The sequence below is a fragment of the Malaclemys terrapin genome, chromosome 1, assembly GCF_027887155.1.
Source record: "Malaclemys terrapin pileata isolate rMalTer1 chromosome 1, rMalTer1.hap1, whole genome shotgun sequence".
In the NCBI taxonomy this organism is placed as follows: Eukaryota; Metazoa; Chordata; order Testudines; family Emydidae; genus Malaclemys; species Malaclemys terrapin.
The window spans coordinates 30,543,634-30,561,934 of NC_071505.1; the positions used below are offsets into that span (position 1 = coordinate 30,543,634).

General features: G+C 41.5%; 1 protein-coding gene across 6 annotated transcripts in view; it reads right to left on the minus strand.

Annotated features, from left to right (window-relative positions):
* Nucleotides 1-18,301, minus strand: part of CELSR1 (cadherin EGF LAG seven-pass G-type receptor 1) — a 319,999-nt gene that overhangs the window by 18,762 nt on the left and 282,936 nt on the right. Inside the window, exons 35-36 of one of the 6 annotated variants that reach the window (XR_008443929.1) lie at nt 11,920-12,101; nt 3,812-4,138 (exon numbers count right to left, since the gene is read on the minus strand). Coding sequence is in view for 1 of the 6 variants with exons in the window: in XM_054019353.1 (XP_053875328.1) it covers nt 12,074-12,101 (28 nt within the window). In the remaining 5 variants the exon portion in view is untranslated. Of the gene's footprint in view, nt 1-3,811; nt 4,139-11,863; nt 12,102-18,301 lie in introns of those variants that run through there. The other 5 variants (XR_008443927.1, XR_008443925.1, XR_008443928.1 and 2 more) reach the window with 5 other exon arrangements.

Genomic DNA, 18,301 nt, shown 5'->3' on the forward strand with positions numbered 1-18,301 from the left:
AGTTTCAAGATCAGCATTTTCATGTTTTCAGAATGGGGTTAACTGTAAACCAAGTATTTAATGTTAGAGTCATTCTAATATAAATACACTGTTTATGTACTACTCTGTTCTAGAAATTTATGAAAGTTTCTACAGCTTGAAAAAGCTACTTTTCCCCTCTGTTTCTTATGCTGTGATATCAGCCTTGTGGTAGAGAACTCCTTATTAATGAATTTTCAATATGTAATAAAACTGTTAATTTCCTAAAATTGCTCTGTAGCAGCAGCAGCATATAAAATTATTTTAATTTAAAAAATGCCCAAAACCCTAAACCTCTCTTTTAGGTACAACTGAAAGTATTTTTAAAAATACTTTATCTGTCTATAGTTAAAATGCATACATGATTTATATTAAATTTGTTTGTGTGCATGTGGACTTTCGGAGAAGGATGTGTTGTCTCTTACATTCAAGTTCAGCAGTTTGCATGAACTGTGAGCAATAGGTATTTATTTTTCACTTGCAATAAATTTTACAATATGTATTTTACACTTGTTTGAATCTTATGCTGCTAGTTGTTATGGTTTAAGTTTTTACCATAATTCAGGTTTTGAAATCTAGTGATTTGAAAGTAAATGTGTTGATACATCTAACAATCTCTTATAAAACTGAGTAATGGTATGCCATTTTACTGTAGTTTAAATAATTTTATAAACTAATCAAGGCAAGGACTGTGGATTCTGTGTCCTTGGAGCACTGTGAGTACATTGTCAGTGTGTAACTAAAACCAAATTCATGTTTACTTGATTGTTATATTAAAGCTTGTTATACAAGTAACTTTTGGGGAGGGAGGGCTGGCATTCATGGAAATAGACCGGATACTAAATCAACGTGGTGTCATACTATATGGGAGGGTATTATGAAATGTGTTTATTATTTAAAACAAAAACTCCCAAGACTTTTGATACAGTGAATTGGAGCAAGCCACTGTATCCTGAAGACCTCCTCAGATGGCTATATAGCTCCTTTATTGTGAGTCTTAACAAAAGCCAAGTCCTGTAGTTAACATTACCATATAAATTAACTATCATTAACACACAGCTGCACAGAAGTAAGACTTTTCAAATGGCTGTAGAAGTCTGATGGGTATAGAATTCTTTCTTTATCCAGTTAAGGAGAAAATCTAGAAAGCTGTATCACAAATAGATTATTTCATCAAATGTAAAAGTAAATTATATGTAACCATGTTGTTTCCCCCCTCCTACACACACCTCCCTTTCTATATCCTGATTGCCAGCTTAAGAGCTGCTGTTCTCTGCTCAGAGTAACAAAGGAAAATAAAGTTCTGTCTTTTTCTCCAAAGAGGGGAGATAAATGAACAGAAAACTCTCCTTGCTAACTGCTACTTGCCAGTCTGTGGATTTGCTGAGGACACTTGTACTCAGGTGAACTGTGTGAAGCAAACAAACTGCCCTTCCTGTAAGAAATCTGCACCCACCACTTGTCAGAAATATCAGTTGTCCCATTGGGGGCAGAGGGGGTGTGATTAGAGCCTACACCTGAGACCCCTATTCAAATCGTTCCTGGCCCTGAGGCAGAGAGGGGTGAATTGAACCTGGGTCTTCCACATCGCTGATGCGTGCTTTAAACACTGACCTAAAATTTATAAGATGGGTAGTGACAGTACCACCTCTTCCTCCAGCCAGATTTTGAGTGGGACAGATCCAGTAGGCAGCCTCTGAGCATGCATACCAGATTGAGCCCTGCATGTGACTTAGGTAGCCAAACGTCTGTCTCTCCCTTGTTCATGAATTGCTCTGGGGCTTAGGCGGAATATAGGCACCTGGATGCCTAGACTGAGGCAGCAGTATGCCTGCTCATAGGCAGGAATGTAGGCATGGTGGGAACTTCTTACTCTAAAAACTTAGGCACTGGATGAATTTAGACACCTACAGGATTCAGCAGGAGTTTTGTGGACATAGTGGAGCTAAAACTGGGACTTAGGTGCCCAAGTGTGAGGTTTAGGCACCTAAGTATCTTTCTGGACCCAACCCTTAGTTTTTACAAGTAATAGGGTCAATGACAGTGAACCAATTCTGCCAAACATGGTTTAATTAGATGTTACTCATATCATAAAGTTGTCAAAGTATGTCTTGCATCAGTTCTTTAGGAAACCATATCCATCTAATGTGCCACAGTCACTTTTTGTCCCCCCCCCTTGAATGTAATTACCCTTGTCTGCCTTTCATCTGGACTAAAGAATAGTTATTTTTAAATAAATGTAAATTTTTAAATGGAAACGAACGTCCCCCTTCAGTCTGAATTCTTTCCACTTAACCTGAAGAGGACAAATACTTTCTACTAATCAAGTATAAAAAAATTAATTCCCAGCCATTCATGTTGCTTTAAGGGACATAAATGGAATAAAGAAGACCAGTTGTGAGGAATTGGGCTCCTTGTAAGAGAGAACAATATTACTGAATTTCTGTTGTGCTGTTTTTAAACACCAGAATGTTTCTGTCCGGGGAAGCTCCTTTTTAACACCCCCACCCCCGATACTGAACTTTTAAAGAGTGAGAACTGTATGCCAACTGTGTCTTTGCTCCTTTCTCCAATAAAAGTCAATTCCTAACCTATTTCCTCACAGGAGAACAAGGGAGGTCTACATTACAAAGTTAGGTCGACATGCCACACTAGGTCGAGTTAATAATGTACATGTCTACACTACTGAGTCCCTTCTGCTGACCTAAAGGGCTTGTAAAGTCGACTTCTGTACTTCACCTCCACAAGAGGCATTGCGCTTCAGTCGACATCCATGTATCAACATGGGGATAGTGTAAACACTGTGCTGTGTAATTCTAATGAATTGGCCTACAGGCGATGTTCCACAGTGCTCTGCGGTAACCGCTCTGGAGAGCACTTTCAACTCCACTGCACTTCAGCCAGGTACACAGGGAACAGCTGCCCTGATGTTACAGCCCCGGGAGCTTTTGAATTTTCATTTCCTGTTTAATCAGCGTGGAAAGCTCGTCCACAGCTGACAATGGATGCTCAAGGCTGCAAACGCGCTCCAGCGTGGAGCACACAGGATGTAGTGGATCTTATTGTTGTATGGGAAGAAGAGTCTGTGCAGGCAGAGCTCTGATCCAGCAGAAGAAAGGTTAACATCTATGCCAAAATTGCACAAGGTCTGGGGGAGAAGGGCTACACCAGGGAGAGACAGCAGTGCTGCGTGAAAATAAAGGAGCTTCAGCAAGCATACAAGAAGACCAGGGAGGTGAACAGTTGCTCTGGTTCTGAGCCACAGACATGCCCCTTCTAAGAGGAGCTGAATGTGATTCTAGGTGGCAACCCCACCACTACCTCAAAACACTCCATGGATACCTCCCAGGAACCCCGGGCAACAATGAGGAGGACATTGTTGAAGAGAAGGAGGAGGTGAATGCGTGGCAAGCAAGCAGAAGATCCATTATCTCTGACAGCCAAGAACTTTTTTTAACTCTGGAGGCCATCCCCTCACAGGACCAATTGTTGGTGGAGCGTGATGCTGGGGAAGGCACCTATGGTGAGTAAAGCTTTTCAATCAAACTGTAGGGGTCTTATAATATTATTTTTAATATTAGAGGGGTAGCTGTGTTAGTCTGGATCTGTAAAAAGCAACAAAGAGTCCTGTGGCACCTTAAAGACTAAGAGATGTATTGCAGCCTAAGCTTTTGTGGTATGCGTCTGACGAAGTGGGCATTCACCCACGAAAGCTAATGCTGCAATACATCTGTTAGTCTTTAAGGTGCCACAGGACTCTTTGTTGTTGTTTTTAATGTTGAATCTGAATTTAGAAATTATTGGCAACCACTCCAGCTACACAGAGGGTGCTCTCCAAAAAAGACCGTTTATGTGCCCGGGAATGGCCTGGGAATCCTCCCTTGAGATCTCTAGGAAGCTTTCATGGAGGTACTCTGCAATCCTTTGCAGAAGGCTTCTGGGAAGGGCTGCCTTATTTCGTCCACCACGATAGGACACTTTCCCACACCATTCCAGTATTCACTCTTCTGGCATCATTGCAGCACGCAGCATAAGGACCAGGTCTGTACCCAGACGCTTGCAGCATCTGCTCTCTTTCCGCCTCTGTTACCCTCAGGAGAGTGATATCGCATATGGTCACCTAGGAGAAAGGGGGGGAAGTTTTAAATGCTAGCCCTTAAATCGCAAGCAATTAGATAAGTAATCTGCCCCCGTTTTTGTGAATTCTGGGTCACACAACCACACTTTCTTCGTTGAGTAGCGTCCCTGTGGGTGATCCACTTTGTATCATTGCGCCCCTGCACTCATAACTGGAGATTTAAGGTAGCAGTGCCCGGTTGGGTCGCACATGTGCAGTTCCCATCTCACGCCGCTTCAGGCAGTTAACTAATGCTGTGTGACCCCCACACACCCCACTTCCTTCTCTACTGCCGTTGGTTTGAGTTGGAGTACTCAGCAGTGCCTCACAGCTAGAAATAAGCCCTTTTTCCTTTAGCAGTAGTTCTCAGTTCTTAGTTCAAATATTATAGCCTTTTTCCTTCCTACTTTATCCCCATCCCTTCAAAATATATATAATTTTTTTTACTCACAGGACCTTGTTTCCATTATCCCCAATCACAGTGGCATATATCTCTCCACATCACTGAGAGATACGCTCCCTCCAGATACGGTTCTTCGGGCTTTAAACGCTGCACTACTTACCGGCTTTCAATACCTCTCTCAGACGGACACTCTCAGTGTGTCCTTTACCTCGTGAGGGACACATACCACAAAAGTGCTCGCACTGCCACAACTTGAAAGCCCGCACTAGAAAAGGCAGGGATTTACAGATAAAGCTTCTCCTCATGGAGAAGTCTTTTCCCGGCATCTGAGCCTGAGGTACGAACCCCTCTCTGCCAGAAATCGCCACCTGCCACCTCAGATAAAGGCTCCTTTTACAGAGGCAAAGAGCCTGAACAACTTACCAAGAAGGCAAGGAAAGGGGGCTCCATAGCCGCGACTCTGGAGTTGGCCAAGAAAAGGCGCTCCGATAGCGGCAAAAGACTCCTGGTACCAGCTGCACTGGCCGTACCAACAACCGACAGACCAGGTCCCTCCGGTACCGACGGTAACAAGAAACCCAGAGTTCCTAAGTAGTCGAGCCCTGACACAGGCGGCAAAGGGAAAGTGAAACCCCATGCTGCGGCACCCACAACAACAAACAAACATCGGTACCAAGCATCCCTGTTCTAATATCGCCACCTACTGCTGGCACTATGCATTCCAGCCACACACCTGTGCCCATAAGCTCACACCAGCACACAGTACTGAGTTCCCTCATTCCACCAGGACTGGGCACGTCACAGCAGTTCCTCTCTCATACAGACTTATCTATCTCATCAGTACCACAGTCTCCTCTCCCTGGCACCAACAGTACCACGGTACACTCGGTACTTAGCCAACCCAGTTCTCTACAGTCTTCACACAATTTTCTAGTGGGGAGGAGAATATAGGGTACTTGCTCCAGCTTTCCTCTCCTGTGGCTACACCCACTACACAGGCCCCACCAAGCATGGGTTTCCCTGTAAAATTTACAAATTAAACCTGGTACAGCCAACCCTGGATGTCCACAATGCCCTTCCAAATGCAATGGCCATTCTGGCAGCCATGGGCTCCATATCCATCACAGAAACAGGCAGTACCCACCACTCTGCCCCTAAGTGGGACACCTCAGCCACCCATATTGCCATCCAAGGCACCTTCTGCTGTGTCTCAACATGGAGCTGAAGAACAGGAGCAATTCTTGGACCCAGACGAACCACCTGACGTTCAATTGATTATGCCTCAACCTCCCACCACTGCAGACGATTTCAAGCAGTTTCAGGAACTTTACAAGAGAGTGGCCACTTCCCTAGACATCTCTCTGGAAGAGGTCCAGGAATCTCACCACTAACTGGTGGACATACTATACACGTCCGCTTCATCCAGAATCCCCCTCCCCATGAATGAGACAATTATGGACTCTCTGAAGTTGCTTTGGCAAACCCCAGCAGGGATTCCACCCACATGTAAAAGGTCAGATAAGAAATAATACATGCCAGCCAAAGGCACTGAATTCCTTTTCTCACACCCACCACCACATTCACTGGTTATCGACACAGTGAACGAACCGGGTAAGCAACAATACTATAGGAACACCCTGTATGATAAAGACTGGAAATGACCCAACCTATTCAGCCGTAAAGCATACTTGGCAGCGACCTTACAATTGAGAATTGTCAACTGTGAGGCCCAACTGGCCAAGTATGATCACAATAATTACACGAGTCTCTCGGAATTTATAAATTTTATTCCAGACAACAGAAAGGATCAGTACAAAGCACTCATCACCGAGCATAATAAAAAATTAATGGTTTGGGGAGAAAAGGCTCTTTATTCATTCAGCACACAGCGGTTAGCAGAGGTGTAGTTCACAGCGGAGTATGTGCAATGAAGGGGACAGCTAGGTAAGGAATAACACACATGGCACATTACTGTGGGTCATTGATTAAACTAGTTTTCAGAGCCTTAAGGAGATGCAGCGTACCTCTTATTGCCCTGGGGTCTGGCTGCTCAAAATTGGCTGCCAGACAATCTGCCCCCACCCCCACCCTGCCAGAAACTTTTCTCCCTTTGTTTCACAGATATTATGGAGCACACAGCATGCAGTAACAACAATGAGGATATTGCTTTTCACTGAGGTCTAACTTAGTAAGCAGACTATGCCAGTGAGCTTTTAAACATCCAAAGGCACATTCCACCATCATTCATTAAAAAGTCTTAAAATCCTTCAAAGTCTGAATCAGTCTCTGATTCACCAAACAGTTCATTAAACTTGGCTTCAATCATAGCTGTACCTGCATTGTCATTGTAGATGTCGGCAGCATCGTCTTCAGAGTCAGATTCCCTCTCATCATCAGCCTCTGTTGTGTCATCATCAAATATGGCATCATCTTCTGACCCATCGAGTGCATTGCTGATACAGCATTTCCTAAATTATTTTTCTACCATTTCTGAGGGAATGGACACCCACGCGTCCTTGATCCACTGGGCGACCAGATTGATTTCGGGCTTCATAAGATTTCTGCCTTTTGTCAACTTCGCCATGCTTGAGCACATCCATTCAGACCACATTTTGCGTAGCCTGTCTTTAAAGGGTTAGTTCAGGCAGACATCAAGCTGTTGTAGATCTGAAGATAAGCCTCCAGGTATTACAGTCAAAGTAATTTTCATATTTTGGGCCACATTTTTCACCTCATCCGTCTTGTGTGCCCTGAACATGTCCCAAATGAGCATAGCAGGTTTCTTGAAAAGTGCTTCTGGTCTCTTATTCCACACTTTTTCCAGCCATTCAATAGTCCCACTTTCATCCATCCATCCCTGGATGCATTCGTGTGCACGTACGATGACACCAGCAGGAAATGTTATGTTTTTAGGCAAAGTTTTTCTTTTAAAAATAACAGGAGGGAGCTTTGATCCATTTGCCAAACATGATAAAACCACCGTAAAATGGATTTTTTCATGGCCAGTGGTTTTAATTAAAACTGTTTTTTCACCAACACCGGTTACCGTTCTGTTGCTCGGGAGATCGACTGTCATTGGTGTTTCATCCATATTTCCTATTTGTGACAGTTCAAATGCATATTCCTTTTGATATTCTATAATAAACCTTTGGAAAGATTCAATTTTTTTCTTCCAGATCTCTAGGCAGCTTTTGTGCTATCTTTGTTTGCTGACAAAGACAGAGACCATGATGGTTCATGAAGCGAGTACACCAACCTGCTGATGCAACAAACATTGACAGCTTTACTGACTTGTATCATCTTTCAACATTTGAAGAGCATGCAGACGAATTCCAGTTCTAGTAACAATGTACCTCGTTGGACATTTTTTCTTGCTTCTTGGCATGTCTTTTAGTGTTTTATTTTTTTGCCATTCTCTTACTTGCTTCTAATTGGTACAGAATTCACGAGCAGCGGTGCAATTATTGTTTGCTTCTGCATATTCAACAACTTTAAGTTTGAATGCTGCATGGTAAGACCTTTTTCTTTTGATTTCACTGTTCATTTTAAATACTAGTATAAAAATAGATTATTATTATTATAGTTATAGATTTTGTAGGACTTTATACAGGAATGTCACCTGCTTTATCACTGTCAAATTATTATTATTCTTTGTTTATTTCAAAGCAGCCCTGTAGATTGGCATGTCTGTAGGGATAACAGGCTATTTCAATTTTATTAGAGATTCCATTGATTCTGCACATTATATTTTCATATTGGCTCGAGACTTATGAGGTCTATTTCAAGCCAATCTAGTCCACTAAACAAAGCCTTTGCACCACTTCCCACAGCTCCGATTGCCTGGGAACAGCGAACCGCGGCTACAGGGAGCTGAGGGGCTCCATGCCTGCAGACGCTCCAGGTAAACAAAATGACAGTGTATTAGACAGTCAATTCAATGATTCCATAGAGTTTAAAATCATCAAGTTTTTGGTGTAGACCTCTTCATAAGCCCCTCCCGCTCTTTGATGCATCACATTTTTACCAAAAATATTCGGCTTATGAGTATATATGGTAAGTATATTTTTCAATACCATATTTTGGTTTCGAGTGGCAAGTTTTGCAACTGAATTCCACAAAAGAAAATAAATCATTTATAGACCACTTCTCCGCTTCAAAGGACACATTACAGGAAACCCTCTTGAGTATATTTGTAATTGTACATTTGTATTGAGAGTCAACTCCAGTGTACAAACCTGAACCCTCTTTTGAAGTCTGAAGATAATACTGTACGGTTCTGTGCAGGCATCTGTAAAGGCACATTTACTCACCATGGGCAAATATAGGGGAGTGGCATTGACGTAAAAAAACAGTTCAGAGACTAATGACTTCAAATTGTAGAGACTGTGCAAATTAGGAACTATCTTGATTCAGAATGGAGCTCTGAGGGGGGTGGGTAGCAAGAGGTAGAGAGTCCCTTGATAGACCTCCAAATGCCACCCCCAGCAGGAAAGTACTGAGCTGGGCCCCGCCCGGTAGAGGTGCAAGAACAGCAGAAGAAACTCCATTCAGCTATGGGGGTGCGGAGGGTCCTGAGTTTATCAGTCCTGGGCCCACTCTTGTGCAGGAGCTGTGAAGAGACCGCCTACTTTTAACCCAAGACTGGTGTCTGCAGCCCAAATGCACTCTGTGAGTGGATACATCACTTGGTAGGCATGGCAGCCTTGGCATTGGCTGCTGGAGTTCTACCTTACCTGCTGGGCACTTGTCCTGTATGTGGCCTTCTCCTGAAGCTATATGTGGCACCCTGTACCTCAAAACAGCACTCTGGAACTTCCATATTCACCCCGTCATAGAATTATAATATAGTTTATACAAAACATGCCATGTAGGATATTGTATGAAAGGTCATGATCTGCTGAAACCCATTATTCTGTCAAAATATGTATATCATTAGTGTTTATTACGTTACAAGGTTTTCCTGTATGGTTGTTAGTGAAATATGTTGTGAGTTTGGAAGTCACCCAGTGCTAGTTCTCCAGTGACGACAAAGGAGATGACCAACACTCAGGTGGGCATTGAATGATCATCACCAGCCATTGACCAGCAGGGGAATAGTAAGCAAGGGATTTACAATTCAGTGACAGTTGCAGAAGCACCACACAATGGGGACTGCTCAACTCTGACTCAGTTGCACAAGCCCACACCATGGGGATTGCTCAACCCTGTGATTCAGCAAGGCCCACGAGACATGCCAGGGCTAGTGTCTTCCAGGCACATGGACTGAGGATGTAAAATAGGGGATAGTGGCATCATGCTTTGGCCTATCTGGCACATAAACACCTTGCAAGGCCAACTACAAAAGTGCCATGGGGACACCTGTTCTCACTTTCAGGTGACATAAGCGGACAGCATTATTTCCCGTAAATGTAAACAACTTGTTTGAGCGATTGGCTGAATAAGAAGGAGGGACTGAGTGGATTTGTAGGCTCTAAAGTTTTACATTGTTTTGGTTTTTGAGTTCAGACATGTAACACAAAAAACCCTACATTTGGTCATTGCACTTTCATGATAGAGATTGCACTACAGTACTTGTATGAGGTGAATTGAAAAATAGGATCATTTTTACAGTGCAAATATTTGTAATAAAAATAATATAAAGTGAGCACTGTACATTTTGTATTCTGTGTTGTAATTTAATCAATATATTTGAAAATGTAGAAAAAATCCAAAAATATTTAATAAATTTAAATTGGTATTCTATTGTTTAACAGTGCGATTAAAACTGTGATTAATTTTTTGAATTAATTGCATGAGCTAACTGTGATTAATCGACAGCACTCATTTTTATAAAAAATATTGACTTATTTTTAATGAGTCTTATGGAAGAAGTGAACCTTAAAGAGGAATTTGAATGAGGGGCTAGGTGGACCAGGCTAAGCGGTCAATACGTGCATATGGGCAACACAAAGATGATTGTGGGAAAAGCAAACAAATGAGCTTAATTGTGGGGTGGAGGGATCACAAATAGAAATCCAAACTTGCTATGGCATATTTTTTATTAGATACAAGCCGATTCAAGTATAAGTCTACTTGCTTTACTATTATATCTGAATATATTTTCATATGCCTTGGTATTTTTTTCTGTATGTCTATGCTTTAGTTCAAAAAAGGTTATGTAATAGTCTGGCATGAAGCACTGTATTACACAGAAATAATGTACTGTAAGCATAATGAGGTGCAAAATGATTGCATGTAATTTCAGGTTTCAGCACCAGATGGCAATAAGTGATCAAACTTTGATCTTTTAAATCTATTCAGTTTCTCCTCATAAGTTGGTGAAAAATATTTGTGATAGCGATGTTTTTCCATGTTTGTAGACTTAAAAGGTAGTTATTTTTGGAGCCATCTTGACTCATTAAACTTGTTTATGCCAATAAGAAAGTAGATAATTTTTTGTGAATATAAGGATGAGCTAGATAAATGTAATTCGATACTTCAAAAATGGGACCACGCAGTTTAAATAGATTTAACTTTAGTGTGAAGAGGTTTGGCTTATACAAAGCTTTTTGAACATCTGGAATTGCTTCTCCTCTAATTTCTCTTTATACTGTGTTTTATTAACTGTATAACATCAGCTAAAAGAACTTAAGAATGAGAAATGTTAATAGATTGTTAATCCCACACAATGTCACAGAAAGTTATTGCAGGCCATCAAAATCAGCACACAATATAGAAGGTCTCCTTCACAACTAAAGTGCTTGAAACTGGATTTGGGTCTGATCTCACACCCATTTAAATGTATGAAAAAACTCCATGGAGTCTTTGGATCAGGCCCTATATGAAGAAAATGAGTGTGTCTTTAGAATGACAAATACAGGAGTTTAATAATTCACTGTTTAGAAACATTGTGACACTATGACTTTTTCATATTTAATGTTTGCCTGAGGAAATATTGACCTGTGTGTGTCCAGATGATTGAGTGTTTCTGATTTCCACCTCCTAACATAGTGGTGAAAACAAGGATTAAATATTGGTATGGTGCCTTTCCCACCCACAAATATTAAGAGTTCAGTACCACACTGTAGACTGCAAAACTAGTCTTTTGAGGAAGCTCCTGTGAAAACATTATTCACATAGAAAGGGGGTGTATCAGCCCCTTATTGGAAAGCTGCCTTTTTTTTAAGGAGTTACCTTAGTAACTAAGGAGAGATTTTTGTCATCAAGAAAAATAATTAAAATAATTGGCTTATATTTCTCATGTAATGTTGTAAATGTTCATGATGGCATTTCCATTACATTTTATCTTTAGTTAAACACATAAGCCAAAATCTATCCATTTGTTCTCTCTTTTCACTCTCCAATTTTATGTAATGTGGTCAGAGCAAACACAAGCGCATACCTCTGTTACCTTCAGTACTCAGAGAGATGTTCCCATCTCATCAGCATCAGTTTCCCAGTCTGCACTTTGTGGGTGTGTTAAAGATTGTCACTGTATTTGTCTTCTAACTTGCTGTGTTCTACAAGGATGATGAGTGCCTTGGCAGTGGAAAAAGTCATGAGGCAGGGCCCATCAGTGTACACCTAAAAACAGGGCAAAAGCAGAGTGAAGGATTCAAGGGATGTGTTAGAAGAGAAGATCGAGACTGATGCATTTTTCTTGATTGATTGAAAGATATTTGGGAAATTGGAGCCTCATAATAATGAGAGCATGCACACACATTTTCTCTGATGATCTGTAACTTTTAAGATATCCAAGTCACAGGATTTGACTGATGGTACCTAAGAGGGTTTTTAACAACAAACAGTTTTGACAGGGTTTCATTAAACAAAATGGTGATTTATGCTAATAAGAAACATCAAACAAGCATCAAAAATGATAGTATTCAAAAAGGTTGGCATGTTTGGATATGCGAAATCATGACTGTTTCAAACTCAGCACTTTCATGTTTTGAAAGTGGTGTTTATTGTAAACAAAGTATTTAATGAGTCTTTCTATTACAAATAATCTTTTTATGTACTACTCTGTTCTAGATATGTAAGTGTGCACAACGTGAATAAGTTGCTTTCCATCCTTGTGCTGTGACTACCTGTCCCATGGCAGAGAAAACATTGTTAGTGAATTTGCATTATGTAATAAGACTGTTAATTTCCTAAACCTATTCTGTAGTAGCAGCAACATATATTATTTTTAATTATTTTAAAAAAATCATGCCTGAAATTCTAAACCTCTGTTTTATGCACAACTGAAACTATTTATTTTAAAACACAATATCTATCTATAGATTAAATGTATACATGATTCCTGTTAAATTGGTGTCTAGTGCATATGGTTCTGGGAGAAGGATGTGTTATGTCTCATTCAGGTTCTGTGTTATGCAGGAACTGTGAGCAACAGTTTTTATTTTACAAAGTAGTTATACTTACACTTGTTTGAATCTTAAACGATAAGTAGTTATATTTTAAGATTTTACCATTGTGATGTTGCACTCCATATGTTTATGGAAAAATGCTTATGAGTGTGAATATAGTTAACTGGAATATGCTTTATGTGAAAGGTCTCTTGTAAGGTATCATTACAAAGCTTATAATCTACTGTGTGTGTTCATCCTATTTGTATGTATGTATTATTTTTGTATCTAAAATTAGAAATATGAAGTCCTATTGTAATTATGCATGTGGGCCATTAATGGTGGCTTGGAATCTTGATGGCTCCCATTGACTAGGACAATTGACTGTAGATGGCTCTGTTTATCTGCAAGCCTCTGTGTGGGCCAGTCCTGGAAGAATGAAGGGAGTCTCACAGGACATGTGAACATGTCACATGATACTGGAATCCATCTTTAACCTGGTGCTTTTCCATTTAGAAGGAGGGGTGGGAACCCAGAGAGAGACAAAGGATTCCCACCTTGTGCCAAAGATATAAAACGGGGTGGAACAGAACAAAGAGGGTCCCAGTCATGTGGAATCCCCTGCTTTTCACCTAAGATGGCTGCTGGAACTAACAAGGTCTGTACCGGGGAAAGGATTGGGCCCAGACTAGGAAGCAGTCTAGTCTGTGAAAGAAGCTTATTGGAACTTGTGAAAGTCAGTGGCCCTTGTGCTCCTAAATCAATCAGGCACTTTTGAAAATTCAACTTTAACTTTATAAAACTTTAAAAAGTTTCTTTACTGGGGATTTATCTACCTCAGTGCCTGACAGTGAGAACTCAATGCTAAAATGTAGCAAGGTCACCTTCATTTACACGGCAGCAACAAACTCCAATTGCTAGTATATGCTATTCAGTGAAGACGGTACTTATCAAACTTAAGAGTGGCAAAACTTGCCCGTAACTACTGGCCATCTTGATTTCAAACATGAAATATATTCAGACTTTTTCTTTCAAAATAGATTTTTCTCAGGGAGTGCACAGTTGCAGTGAACAATGGACCCTTGGCCCAGATAGAGAGGTAGCCACTCCCTCCACTTCAGAGGAAGATAAAACATATACACACGCTGCTGTAAGTACAACTTGGAGAGGCAGCTACATGCATTAAATATTGCTCAGTTTTACATTTTTATTCACCATGCCAATTTGATTTTAATTTTCTTCTATTTTGAATTTTGTTTGACTAACTGGAGGAAATGAGATTCATGACTTTGGGTGGACGTGTGAAACTGAAAAGTCTAAAGACATTTGAATGAGATATTTGTGTCATTTCCCTTTTGTACCACATTTTAAATGTTTTTAGATTTTATATTAAATGTTTCTATATTAATAAAGTACTATATATAATATACCATTGTCTTTGTTCCTGCTCACGAGCTGAAGGCTTTTGTTAATGTACTCAGCTATGATTCCAACATTTACTTCAATTTTTCCTAAGAAGAGGACGGTATTCAGTTTCTTATCCAGCTGGCAGTCCTCCTGGGTATACTTGGGTTGCTAAAATGCTTTCATGGCACTTTTTTTTTTTTTAATGTTCTGTGCTGCCTTTATGTGGCTGCCACTGTGAACAATAGGACTATTGGCCACTTCTGTTTTATTCAAGAATGACCCGCATGAGTGCATTTCAGCACCAGTGACCTAAGCTGTCCCGGCTTGAACAAAAAGCCATATTTCCCCCCATCAGCTATAAAGAAATCTGAGCCTACTCCTATTCTCAATATTCAGCGATGCACTTTTCTAAGTGTTCTTCTTGATCAGCTGATGATGTTATAGTATATTACACCCTGACCCATACACAAGAAATAAACAGCCATCGGTAAAATAAACAATGTTCAGAGCTAGTCAGTGGTTTGACAAGCAACTACTCATAGCTCCTTGAGGCAGGAACCATGTTTTCCCCCTGGTTTATGCAGGACTGAATCATACTGGAGGTGTTCACATCATTAATAACTTTTAACATTAAAAATACAAAACTACTACACTGCTTAAATTGTTGTGTCGTAAACGCACAGCTCTTCATGCTATCACTGGTTCTGCCAGTGCATAAACAAGCTCACAAATATAATGGTAAAAACCATTTCAGTGTCTTTATTTCCAAAATACAACAACATTGAAATACTAAAAAGCTCATTAAACAAAGACCTATGAAGAGGCACTCTGGAATGACAAAAAGCAACATGTTTTGGTAAATATTAGCTGAAAATGATCACATCTTTCAGTCTGTTACATTTGTAGAAAAAAACACTACCTGTATTAGTTACTCAAAAGGAACCTCATCTAATATTTTACAACTGTACAGTTAAAGAGTGCCAGCATCTAGAAATTAGTTCTGCTTAACTTAGTGTTCTTTATTCATGTGATTAGTTGAATTGATTGTCAACAAACAGACTAACAGGCATATCCAGCCACCACTGATCTGGGTACAATCCTTTGGCTTGTTGTAGATTTTGTACATGGGGGAATATAGTCTAAAGATGGATTGTAGTCCCCAGTATGCATGGCCAAATGTCATAGTAACAGGCCAAAGCCTCAGCGGAACTAAGCATGCATTGACTTGCATGAAGAACCAAAAACTGCCTTGGAACACTTTTCAGCATGATCAGCCTCTTTCAGGATTTGATATACAGTTTTTATTAAACACTTTTAAAAACAATTAAACTCATAGCTCTGGCTGCATATTGCAGAGTGAATCACTAAGGCTGTTGCAGTGAGAAGGTCAACCTCTCAAGCATTTGCCCAAACTGATTTCTGTTCAATGGATAAAATAGTCCGCAACTGACTGTATTGGAATTGGAAAAGGTTCAGAAAAGGGCAAGTGAAATGATTAGGGGTATGGAACAGTTTCCATGTGAGGAGAGATTAATAACATTGGGACGTTTCAGCTTGGAAAAGAGACAACTAAGGGGGAATATGATAGAGGTCTATAACTAGGGCTGGTGTGGAGAAAGTAAATGATGAAGTGTTATTTACTCCTTCTCATAACACAAGGACTAGGGGTCACAAAATGCAATTAATAGGCAGTAGGTTTAAAACAAACAAAAGTATTTCTTCACAAAGTTCACAGTCAACCTGTAGAACTCTTTGCCAGAGGAGGTTGTGAAGGCCAAGACTATATCAGGGTTCAAAAAGGAACTAGATAAATTACTGTAGGGCAGGTCCATCAATGGCTATTAGCCAGGATGGGCAGGGATGTACCTAGCCTCTGTTTGCCAGAAGCTGGGAATGGGTGACGGGATGGATCACTTGGTGATTACCTGTTCTGTTCATTCCCTCCTGGCATTGGCCATTGTTGGAAGACAGGATACTGGGCTAGCTGGACCTTTGGTCTTACCCAGTATGGCCATTCTTATGTAACTTGTCTTTAAGTTAATTGTTTGACATGCACGTGCCAGTTTAAAGGCAAGGGGTTAAACAGCTCCTTGTGCTGCCTTTGCAAAATGCGGTTGCACAGATTTTATTTTGGTATCAATTCAAATAAATGAATTGATGCTCAGAATTTGTAATGTTTCAGAGCCCCTCCTCCCCTGAAATCTTTACTATTATCTTAGTTGAAGAACTGTTTGGGTTTGGGTATTTTTTTTGCTCATCCATGGCCAAACTTGATCTAAACAGCTAAATCTGTTAGCTCAAGCAAACACAGTGGGGAGGTTTGTCTGCTGTCTGGCTTCTGTAAATAACACATGAAAGCAGAAAATTTGCTTAGACCAAAGTTTGAAGGGCCCGATTCTCATTTGTAGGCTAGCATTGTAAACAAGACTCACCCCCAAAATGTTACTGTTCCACTTAAAAATAAACAATACAATAAATTTTTAAAAAATGAATAAGGTGTTCCTCTGGGCTCAAGCCTTTTGGTTTGTTTAGTGCTGATTTTTGGCAGCCTTAGGTTTTAAAACTTGCAACAGCCCCTTCATTTCAATCCTGAGTCATTATAATAAATATTATTTCTTTCACCGACCCCCACACTCTGCCAGTTTATTTCATGAGTTTCAGATTAATTTATTGAAAAACTGCCCAGGTATTTAGAAGTAATTCAATTAAAAAATGCTGGCACATTCTCACATGTCAGTGCTGTGCCGCATAAAATACATGAACCAAAATACGTGCACCAGTGTACTAAAAAATTTCCCATCTTAATTTTATTTACTTCTAAGGAATGGAAAGTAATATTTATTATAATAACCCCCCCCCCCCCATCGGTTCACTAATGCCAGCCACGTTAAGTTTGCTACACTTAGGTATTTTGGAAACAGATATTTCCCCCTTAAATATAAATGGCTACAAAATATGGTACAGTTTGGCTGGACTGGAAGTTTGCTCAGAAGCAGTCCAGGACAAGAAGGTTGTTGGTAGATACAATTTCATCATTTATTTACAGTGTCGGGAATATGCCTTTTTAACTTAAGAAAGAACAGTGCAGGTCACTGGTGCTGAAAATCATCACTGGTAACCAAATCCTCAGGCCCTTATTTTGGTTTGAGTCAGCCCTTAATCCAGGGGTGGGCAACCTCCGGCCCGTGGGCTGGATCCGGCCCACTGGTTCATTCATCCAGCCTGCGGCAAGTCTCTGCACCACAGTCTGCAAGCCCTGAGCATCGGTGCCCTCTCGCCAGGCTGGAGTTGCGAGCGCCAGCTCACCAGCATGTCCCTGCAGCCACAGGTGTGTGCTGCCCCCGCCCTCAGCACTGGCTCTGCAGCTCCCATTTGCTGGGGCAGTGCCTGCGGGTATGGGCAGCGCACACCATGCAGAGCCACCTAGTCCCTCTGCCCAGGCATGAAGCTGAGGCCGCTTCCATGAGGCTGCCTTAGCCCCGCTATGCCACCAACCGGGAGCCGCCTGAGGTAAGTGTCGCTTGGCCAGAGCCCACCCCTCCCCACCGAACCGCATCCTGCCCCCTCAGCCCCCAGCACCAGGTCAGAACCCACTCCCGCACCCTAACTCCCTGCCAGAGCCCGCATCCCCTCCTGCACCCCAACCCCCTGCCACAGCCCTGAGCCTGCTCCTGCACTTCAAACCCCTTGACCCCAGCCCGGAGCCCCCTCCTGCACCCCAAGCCCCACCCCAGAGCCTGCACCTTCAGCCAGAGCCCTCACTCCAACCCCCTGCCCAGAGCCCCCTCCCACCCCCCAAGCCCTTCATTTCTGGCCTCACCACAGAGCCTAGGGGAAGTCCTGAGCTTCCACACGCCCCTGAGGGGCTGGAGCCACAAGCGCCTGCTCGCCCCACTGCGAGGGGAAGCCCTGAGCCTCCGTCTCCCCCCGGCGGGGATGTGTGTGGGCTCCCGACTGAATTTTTCTGTGGATCAATGGTCCCTGATAGAAAAAAGGTTCCCCACTCCTGACTTAAGCAGTCAATTT